Genomic DNA, 11,292 nt, shown 5'->3' on the forward strand with positions numbered 1-11,292 from the left:
AGCTGGCAACCGTGGTATGCTAGTTGGTAAGTTGATGTATTCTTCAAGGTTTCAAATTGTATCTATGTGGTCACGCTAGGACTCGGAACCGTACTTTCCTCTAGGGTCCTCATCGCACTTGTCCCTGTGTTCGATTTGCACTTTGTTGTACATCTCTGTGGATAAGAGCGTCTGCTAAATGCCTGTAATGTAAATGTAATGTGATCTCAAAACACCCCATTCCAATGGCCTCCCCATATCAAAGCCCTACCCACAACCAATAGCTCCAAAACCAAAAACAGCACCCAATACCAAAAGCCCCAGGCTCATCCCAAAGCACCACTCCGTACCAAAACACCCACAGCGGCGTAGCAGCGCAACGGTTAGCCAGGTTCCGGGTTTGAGTCCCTGTTGAGTCCTGTGTTCATATGGGTTTCCACTGGGGACTCCAGGTTTCCTCCCATATGAAAAAAAAACAAGCAGGGGTGTCTCGGTGGCGCAGCCTGCAGAGCACTGACCGCATGCTCATTGTGAGCCGCGACGTCAACGGTTCGAATCCGACCATCTGACAATTTGTTGCATGTCTTTCCCTCTCTCTCGCCCCCATTCTTCCTGTCTCTATATACTGTCCAATAAAGCTGAAAAAGGCCTAAAATATATCTTTAAAAAAAAAAACAAGCATATCAGGTGAGGTTTAACCCCTAGCATTGAAGTGGGCACAGAACAGGAGTCGGTCCCAGGGCAGGGCACTATGGCGTCCCACTGCTCCTAAGCAGTTAGGAAGGGTCAAATGCAAAGGACAAATAACCCCATGGGGTTTGATAAAGTATCTTATCTCATCGTCCCAAAGTTCATGGGATGGCCACATCCATACCCCCTGCTTTCTATGAAGAATGTGTCATGCATTTGCGTCATGAATTTGCTTCATGAGGTCATCAACTTCTATGAATGTGGAAACTTGTGAGCAAGAAGAATATCAGTTATAGATTTTTTTCCACACAATTTTGGTACCTCAAGCCTAACCCAAGCTTAACTATTTTTATGGCCTTCATTTCCATTTTTTCTTAGTAAAAACGGAGTTGTTGTTTTTTACACAAAACTAAGAAAAACGAAAAGACAAACAGAACAGCAGAATCAGAGAAATAAATGGTTCTTTGAGAAACAAGCCGTGGGAATCCATCGCTCAACGTCGAATATCTCCACACGATCAGCTCACTAGCCTTGCAGCTGGCCTGGATGGCTTTCTTTCCTCTCCCGGGCGTGAACTTTCTCTGTATTTCAAACAATTTAAACAAAAAGAGCGCCGATAAACATCGGCAAAAAAAGTGCGTGCGTCACAGAGGTATCTGACACGGAATCTCGCCTGAGTAATACGCGCTATTAGCTTTAATTTAATTAATTGATTACAACGGCTGTTAGCAGGAAAACACAAGCGAGAGACCAAGAGAGAAAGGGAACGCATTCACACCTATCATCTAATTATGCAACAAGATTAATCACATTAGCGGCGGAGCTAATTGCCAGACGGGGCCGGCTGTTCCTGTGTACCGCGCTTTGTTATTTCAGCAGAGTACCGCGCCTGCCTGCTGCACGCAGATAAGAACTCTTATCGCGCACGCCATCTCTATCTCAGCCCAGATCAGCCCTGAGGACTTATCTGGAGTTCACATCGAACTGCAGGCAGAACAAATAATGAGAAACACATGGGCAAAGAGAGTGTGTGTGTGTGTGTGTGTGTGTGTGTGTCATACAAAGTTATTTCTTAGTCTCTTGAAATTCGGCAGAATTTTTTTTTTTTTTAATGAAATGTTGTCTTCAAACTTTGTAACTGTTAAACAGTGGAAAGTGATCTAGTTTTTTTTTTGTTACGCAGCAGAAGTTTTTATTTATTTTGAGCAGACTGGAGAGATCATTATAGACAGGAGAACACTGATATCTGCACGACTGGCAGAACAGCCTTGTACTTCCTCCTGCCCTTTAACCTCTGCTGGGTCGGTGACATCATCAGCTGTGATGTCACAGAAGATGCCTTCTCTCCCTATCCCAGGCCTGTATCTGGGCTGCCGTTGGCAGCGCCCCTCCCACCCTGTCCGTCTGCCCGCCCAGCTCACCGGGACCCGAGGACAGCCGTCCGAGAACGCGTCTCAGGGCCGACGCTGCCCAGGGCTGGGGGAGGAGAGCGTGGTCAGCCCGCACGTTCCAGCCCGATGGCTTCCTGCCTCTCTTGCGCGCTATCAGCCCATCACCGCCGCTATCAGCGCAGAGATCTCCTCCCCCTATCGGCCTTCACATCGCAGCTAGCCCAGCATAATCCCCGCAGCAGGAAGTTTGGGAGAGGAATTTCATTACTGTGTCAGGGAGGGCCGTATAATCTGCGAGGGAGATCAAACCGTCAGGAGAATGGGGGCCTCTAATGCAAACACACACACACACACACCCATTAATGCAAAGCACACACTTATGTACATGCGCACGTGTACACGCAAACATATACAACACAAGCACTCGGGCGGACACACGTGTGCTTGCTCACACACATGCGCTGGCATCACTAGCACTGCGACCAGCCTGAAGGACAGGCAATCGCTTGTTAACATTTTGAAAGGCAGCAAAGGTCAGTAAAGTGATATCCTCGTAGGCGCAAAGGATCACGGGGTTCCTTCCAAGATATCCATGCAGATGCACTGGGTTGCGGGTTTGCTCACAGAGATATGGATACGGATATCACAAAAAAACGATGGGGTCGTCGCTCATAGCGATCTTGCGGCGGGGAGTATCTGGGTCAGGGGGGCCAGAGGGGCCTGCATCCCCAATTAACCTTCCCGACCTCAGGGGGGGGCGTGTCCTGCACTGACTGACAGGCAAAAGCTCCACCCGCATACGCAGCCTGAAGTTTTGGGCCTCAGTAGAAACGGGGGTGGAACCCTGCTCCCTTACACAGAGCTTTCAGAGTAGCACGTGCCCCTGCAGGCAGCCAGGGGGCGACGTGGGTTTTTGACTCTAATACACAGACAGGGCTGGACAGAGTCAGGGAAGCCTCCAAGCCTCAACAGGAACTCCCGTGAAGCCACTGCTTCCTGCTTTGGGTTTCCCTGCCGTCCGCTCGCTTAATGGGACGACCTGATAAGAAACAATATTCGAAGTTCATGTGTGCACCACTTCCTGTTGCGATGCTGTCACGTCCTGTCACGCTCAGGTCAGATTCCAGACTAGTGCCAGTGGCTCAGCTCAATCTCTCTGGCGCTAAGGAGAATGCTGTCGGATGGCTGGTGAGCACTTGTGTGCACAGACAGTGGAGCTCTACAGAGACTATAGGTCAAGGGTCAGGCCTTCACTTCATGTGCAAATGCACAATTTGACAACACTGTTCAAGCCATTTTTGTTTGTGCTGTAAATATTCTTGGTCACCACAGCATCTGCCCATTTAGCAGTGGGTTCCCTCTTTACACCAGAGCATCAAACAATCAACATACACACAGAGGGAAACATTCAAGGTAGAGCAACCTTGAAACTACACTATGTCCAAAATGTGTCCATCCATTTTAACTGCAGAAACCACAGGCCAAAGACTCATAGGAAAACACAAAAGTATACAGCCTCTGATTTTACGCTTAACACATTTCACAGTTAAAATAAAAAGAGAAACAGAATGAGAGACACTTGTCGAACATTAAAGAATAGCATTTGTATGTAGTGGTTTTGCTAAGCAAAGGGAATAACAGTCCCGCGCTGAGTTCCCGTGACTAACCGTCTCTCTTTATGTACCGCCTGCAGATTGTTGCTTATGAGTGCGCGCCTGTCAGTCCTCAGAAGAGCTTTAAAAAAATTCGATACCAGCTTTTAACACACAGCATATGCTAATGTTACCTTATCGGGAGATTTCTCTTTCCTCTCTGAGAGTCTCTTTCTCCCTTTGACTCGCATTAATATTTATTCTTCAGCAGCCTTTTCAAACTCAACCTCCAAGATATTGCCGTTGTCCTTATCGTGCTGAGCCATCTTTCTGGAGGCAGAACTGAAACATTGCCTGGCACCAGAGCAAAACGGCTTTTCAGCCCTGCTGCTCCGTTTAACTCGGTGAAACAAATTAATTTTATTTTTAATTATATCAGCTGTGAGATCACAAACTTGCGATAAAACCTCGCACATTTGCAAAACGCGAGAGTTTGTCAAACACAGTCAGTCTCACGCAGCCAACTGTAAAATAGAAAAGAGAGAGGGAGTGAGAGCTGCGGCCGCACGCCATAGAGTTAAAAGCGCAGATGAGAACAGATCCAATTGTAATCCCTATCAGCGGGTGAGATCAGCTCCCGCGCTATCTGGAGTCCCCATCTCTGGAAACAGAACTGAAAAGCCGGAGGAAAATGCAACGCCAGACTCCGAGCAGCCACAGACAGAAAACAAATAAAAAGATCCAATTTTAATCCTTATCTCGACTGAGATCAGATCGCTCCTTATCTGAGCTCACATCGCATTTTCAGAGAACAGTGACGTTTTCAAAACAGAATTAAACAGGAAACCTTGCCTACAGCTATCGACTGCATGTGGATATACGTTTTTAAAAGAAAGGACAAAAGAAACTATTTAAATTGTACAAATCCTGTCAACCACACAAGTATTATGAGGAAAACTGAAGTATACACAACCGATACATAATATTTGTAAAAAATATCAAGGAGACAGAATAACTTGAGATAAATCGGGGGGCAAATATTTCTTCAAACATACATTTCAGTGCATCTACGAAATTATCTGTGGATTAGAATCTTTCAATTATGCGACTCGCGTTTACCCACAATCTAATGACACAGAAAACGTTACTACCAACCTATCCAGTTCTTCGAAATCCGTATCGACATTCGCAGTTTGGAATAATTTTTAGGTTGTTTTTTTTATCAGCGCAAGCATGAACGCATACGTGCATGTGGTGATACTGATAATTAACTTTAAGGAACGATGCCCCGGTCTACTCCGTGTGCAATTTGATAAGCTCATAAGAATAGGGTTTATGCATCTGACACACTGAGCGCTGTCAGGACAGCTTTCATCCAGACAGCCGCTCCACGCGTCGTATTGCTTGATACATTGTAACCATCTGGAATAAGTGCGTTTTTAAGACAAATTGTTTGTTGACAAGCCGCAGAGTATCATTCTCCGCTTGCCAGTTGTGATAAATGTAGAAAACCATGCTCGCCAAACTTCCAGCACCAGGAATTACACCGAAAAAATAAAATATTTAAATGAAAGACATGTTTCTGGATACTTACGTTTGATTTGTCTCGGTTTAGTTTGCTTTCTTCTCGACATGTTTGTTCCGTTTTCAGCGAAGGCAAAGCGACCTACCCGCGGATAACTAATAACATACTCCGGTTTGTCCACCGGACGGATATAACCACATGTCCTGTTCTCTCTGGTAATTGTTCACGGAGATCGCTACCTGTAGACCAGCAGGAGAGAGCGACTTTTCTCTTCCGTCGGATAGGATATTTTCCCACGTCTTTCCGATGGTTTTCTTGCCTGGTCGAAAAGAAAATGTAGAAGGCGGCAGCTTGCTCTTTAACTGTATTTTATGTTTGAGTTGTGGTTATTATGGTTTTCGTTGCTTATTTTTCTATTCCTTTCCCCTACTGTACCACAAGCGTGTACTTTGAATGGAAATAGCACAAGCTATCAGACAGCAGCGTGAGACCACGCCCCCGTAACGACCCGTGCGTGTGACGCAACGCCGCACGTTATTAGCGAGTGGCGACTAAATTCCAAACGAAACCAGCGCTAATGAAAGAATCGCTTCTTTTAGACTAGGAACTATTAAAATGAAAGTTCCTCTATTTTTGATCGTTATTAAATATATACATTCTTTATAATTAATAGATGAATAATGATGATAACAATAACATTATTTACCATTGTCATTATTGTATATGGTAGTATTAGTACTCTCAAGATCATCATCGTAAATAGTACTATAGTGGTGTCGTTTACTAGAAATCATCATTAAATTCAAATTCCACTCTACGCTGCTTAAATGTATTTTAAATGAAATTATATAGGGTACCTAATACAATCATGGCCGTGTGCCTTCTGTTTCTTTGCCTCTTGTGACTTCGGACCCAACCTAGGTATTATTGTGCCACTGTGGCGGCAGTCTGCCGCGTCTGCAAAAAGCGGTGTGCACTGTGCGCGCGCCTGGACTGAAAGGCAATAGAAAGCGACCTGTCAGATAGTTCTGCGGTGGGTGTGAAAATGGGAATTTGCCTTGTACGTTTCTGCCCCCTAGAGGGATTCACGTGTATCGAAGGAGCCACTTTCATTCGTTATATAAAACGGGAATTAAATACAAAAGTATGTTAACCGTAGAGTGAAATGTATTATTTTTGCTGTATGCTTCAGGTTTTTGGGTTCGAGATCAAGACATACAATGCTGGACAAAAGTACCGACACTCAGATGGCATTTAAATGTCTGTATGTTTCACCAGTTTAGAGAAACATCTGCAGAAAAGTTGCAGAAAAGTTAACCGATTAATTCCAAAACACTTACACTTTTTCATCGATGATGAATGTCTTGGTTGCAGTGCGTTTGGGGTGAATGTCTTGTCGGTGCTGCATCATGAAGTTTCTTACTTACAGTTATGTAGCTTGGGTTTTTCACCAAAGTGACTTACAGTTGATTAGACCAAGCAGAGGCCAATCCCCCCTGGAGCAATGTGGGATTAAGGCCCTTGTTTAAGGGCCAAACAGCTGCCATGATCTTATTGTGGCTACACTGGGGCTTGAACCACCAACCTTCCAGGTCCCAGTCAAGCACCTTAGCCACTAGGCAATGGAACAGAAAAAAAACTGCCTATACACTTCCAAATTAATTCTACTGCTGCCATCCTCCATTACGTCATCAATGAAGATGAGCGAGCCTGTTTCAGGAGCAGCCATACCTCCTCCATATTGCTTTAGAGCATGGGCTGTTCTTTCCTTCCTCCACAATTTTGGCTTTTCATCACTTTCATCAAGTCTATTTTGGTCCATAAAACATTGTCCCAGAACACTCCTGTTTTTTTGGTGAAGTCTAATTTGGCCTTTTGATTCTTTTTGCTGAGGAGGCTTGCACATTTTCCTTTTGTGCCTGCTGGAGTCTGCTGGTGATGTCACTGACCACTGTTTTATGCTGTTTCTTAGGATTTGTCATCAACTGCTGTTGTGTTCCTTGGCAGACCTGGAAGACTTGCGTCCACCAGTGGTTTCTTTCTTTTTCAAGAATTTCCTAACTTCTAAGTGCTATCCGACTTCATGAATATTTCAATCTTCATCTCATCTTTGTTGCCTTTCAGCCAAAGTTAGTCCTCTGGTCTTGTTGGTCTGTGATTTACTTTTTTGTGTATCGGTATTTTTAGTTGGCTAGGTAAGCAGTGTTTGGCTAGTTAAGTTTGGTCACTTTTGCTTTGTTGTTTGTTTGTTTATTTGTTTGTTTAAAAAAAGAATAATAAATAATAAGAATACATTTTTTTTTAAATTAAAATAGGCCCTGGTCCTTATCTTTGTTGTACAAGTAGCAGTTGAAATTGTACTTCCCTCTAGGGTCTTTCAGCGCACTCATCCCTGGTTATGGGCATGCACTTTGTTGTACGTCGCTCTGGATAAGAGCGTCTGCCAAATGCCATTAATGTAATGTAATGTAACGTGCCTTCTGACTCAAAATGCTATCTCCACAGATAAAAACAAAGGATAAAACCAAGACTAGACACTCACTGCTCTTTTATGTGTAACAGTCCATGCAGTAAATAACAAGTTGAGTACAGATGGGAAAGTTGTTAAGCAGGTAAAATTTACATTTGGGAGTACACTTTTCAAGAAGTAAACCATATTACTTGGTCCCATAGAGAGTAAGAGGTGGAACCATCTTTGGGTCCAATCACAGATCAATAAAAATCAGAGAGGAAGCGGTGGACACACACACCAATGGCGATCGACTGCCATGCAAGGCACCAACCAGCTCGTCAGGAGCATTTAGGGGTCAGGTGTCTTGCTCAGGGACATTTCAACAAAGTGGGGGGATGAACCTGCAATCCCCAACAGGCAGTCCGACTGCCAGACAACTACTCGTGCCACTTGAGCTAGAGCCCATGTTGCTCCAGTAGTGTGGAGGATGTGTCAGACCATTAGACAGTACATATTTTGCGGTTGTTTCGGGCACGACCACACTCAGAAAAAGCAAAAATATGTATATCATCTGAGGATTTAAAGTACACTAGATTTAGAGAAAAATTTGTCTGCTTACCTTTCTGATTCAGTGTACTCAATGTATATACTCAATAGTAGGGAAGTAAGCTATTTCAGACAGGGTCCCACAGTGTGGTGCTGCAGTCTTGTCTGTAATGTGATTATATGGCCACCAGGAGGCAGTCCTGCAGCGGCATCAGCAGATTTCAAACAGACTTGCATCAGATTCACTTTCTTTTCCACATGAGCGCTATCTCTGCACAGTAGCCATGTTTCTGAAACCATCCCCTCCGTTATGTGCAGGTCTGGCAGGAGAGATGAGGTTTTTGTACTCCATCTTATTTTAGCACTGGTACTAGTACTGTGCTGGAATGAAAATCTTTTCCAAAGCTTTCCAGGAGAGCTGAAGTGAGTGTGTGATGTGTGTGTGCATGTGTCTCAGAGATTCTGTCATTATAGGCAGTGTGTAAAATGTTTAAAACTCTCAGTAAGCCTGTCAAATTACCGCCTGTATGGAATTACACTGGCAGCTCACTGATCGGTCACATGGTAAGTGTAAAACTTGAGCCATTCGTGTAACATTATAAAAATGGGCTGTTGTTAATCCCTCAAGTGCTAAAACAAAGCCAATCTACCTCCGACTGTCTCTCTCTCATTCTGTCTGGCCAGTGATCACTTAGGGCTCCATGCAAGGCATACAAAAGGTGTGTGTGCCTGTATGTGTGAGTGTGCAAGCATTTATGAGACAGAGAAAACAGATATTGGTGAGGTCTCACTGGTTGGTTTGTTGGGATGGTTGCATATTGTGTGTGGGACAGTGTTGAGAAGAAAATGGGGGGATAATTCTGTTGCTCCAGCCACTGCATTCTTGACATGATCTGAGCCAGGGGCCCATTTCCTCTGGAAATACACCTGTCAGCCCAGCAGACAGGAGCCAGTGAGTCAAAAGTAAAACACACACACACACAAATAAACACACACATAAACAAACACACACAAAAAATATAAACACACAAAAAAAAACAAAGAAACACACAAACACACAATCATACACACACAAACACAGACACACACAAACAAACAAAGAAAGACACAACTACACACACATGAAAACAAACAAACACACAACGACACACACATACAAACATGCACAACCACAAAACACATACAAAGGAGGAAAGCACAAAAGGATATTTCTATATTCAGGCAGAAGTAGGCACAGAACTATCTTCATGTATTGTTTCCATAATGACGGTTCTCTCCGTGTGTAATTAAGATCTTCATACTTGACAGTTGCTCGTTTTTCTCTTGGGTGATGACAGCACACCATCGGAAAATATCACACACATTCCCAACCCCAGGAACAGTAAATCTGTCTCACAGTCCAGTCCAGTCCATCCATACCACACCCAACCCCGGCCCCCTGTCCCATAACCCTGCCTCCAGCCGAAACTCTATCCCAGCACTTCAATCCGACACCACCTCACAAGCAGCACATAATAACCAAAAAGAAAATCCACTAAAAGTATCACCCAAATCCAACAATAACACAACACACAACCCATGCCCAGAAAATAACACTGACCAATAACACTACATACAGGACTCACGCTCACCAATAACACTGACCAATAACACTACATACAGGACTCACGCTCACCAGTAACGCTGACCAATAACACTACATACAGGACTCACGCTCACCAGTAACACTGACCAATAACACTACATACAGGACTCACGCTCACCAGTAACACTGACCAATAACACTACATACAGGACTCACGCTCACCAGTAACACTGACCAATAACACTACATACAGGACTCACGCTCACCAGTAACACTGACCAATAACACTACATACAGGACTCACGCTCACCAGTAACACTGACCAGTTACATTGTGTCACTGCAGAGCTGGCGCGGCAGGGCCTTCTAGTGTGTGATCTCTCCCTCCTCCTGTCTCCGGTGGTGAGAGGTCGCCCACCAGGCTGAAATGCTAATGTTGTCTGGCTAACACCCTCTCCCCTGCAAAAATACATTCATCATTATTCTGCAAATACTGTAAAGAGAATACATCTACCCATAATTCTCCCCATCCAAACACACAAACACACACACAGACACACACACGCACACGCACGCACACACACACACACACACACACACACGCACGCGTGCACGCACGCACACGCACGCACGCACGCACACACACACGCGCACGCACACGCACGCACACACACACACACACACACACACACGCACACACACGCACGCACACACACACACACGCACGCACGCACGCACGCACACGCACGCACGCACGCACGCGCACACGCGCGCACGCACGCACACACACACACACACACACACACACACACCACGGGCTGTGCCCAGCAGCCCCTCAGGGTGGCACATCGCCCAGGGAGGAAGGGTATCATTCAGGAGAAACTGTTCCCCATCTCACTGAAGATCAGCGACTCTCCTCTAGTTGATCCGACACTTGCAGTCTTAAAGCTCACACATAACGCCTATGTGTACATCCACACAGCATTCTGAATAATGGCCCTTATCCGGGTTATGGTCATATTATCAAGATGTTTTTATTTAATATGAAATTCAACAGAGGCGGCACGGATGGTGCAGTGGGTAGCACTGCTGCCTCACAGCAAGGAGGTCCTGGGTTCGAATCCCCGTCGGCCGGGGCCTCTCTGTGCGGAGTTTGCATGTTCTCCCCGTGTCTGCGTGGGTTTCCTCCGGGTACTCCGGTTTCCTCCCACAGTCCAAAGACATGCATGTTAGGCTGATTGGAGAGTCTAAATTGCCCATAGGTATGAGTGTGTGAGTGAATGGTGTGTGTGCCCTGTGATGGACTGGCGACCCATCCAGGGTGTATTCCTGCCTTTCGCCCAATGTATGCTGGGATAGGCTCCAGCCCCCCTGCGACCCTGTTCAGGATAAGCGGGTTCAGATAATGGATGGATGGATGGATGGATGAAATTCAACAGGCATCAATATTTTGTATGCACATAATCAGAAGTCCAGTAGGACATTTCCCCTTAACACATACATGTATTCTATAATATTCATTAATTAATTCAT

At 45.2% G+C, this 11,292-nt stretch overlaps 1 protein-coding gene across 1 annotated transcript in view; it reads right to left on the reverse strand.

Moving 5' to 3' along the window:
* The window catches only part of LOC133111098 (zinc finger protein ZFPM1-like), a 48,111-nt gene extending 42,488 nt beyond the window's left edge, over nt 1-5,623 (reverse strand). Inside the window, exon 1 of the mRNA XM_061221253.1 lies at nt 5,247-5,623. Within this exon, the coding sequence (XP_061077237.1) occupies nt 5,247-5,286 (40 nt within the window). The 5' untranslated portion in view covers nt 5,287-5,623. The remainder of the gene's footprint in view (nt 1-5,246) is intronic.
* Between the last annotated feature and the right edge of the window lie 5,669 nt (nt 5,624-11,292).

The sequence above is a fragment of the Conger conger genome, chromosome 15, assembly GCF_963514075.1.
Source record: "Conger conger chromosome 15, fConCon1.1, whole genome shotgun sequence".
Classification (NCBI taxonomy): Eukaryota; Metazoa; Chordata; class Actinopteri; order Anguilliformes; family Congridae; genus Conger; species Conger conger.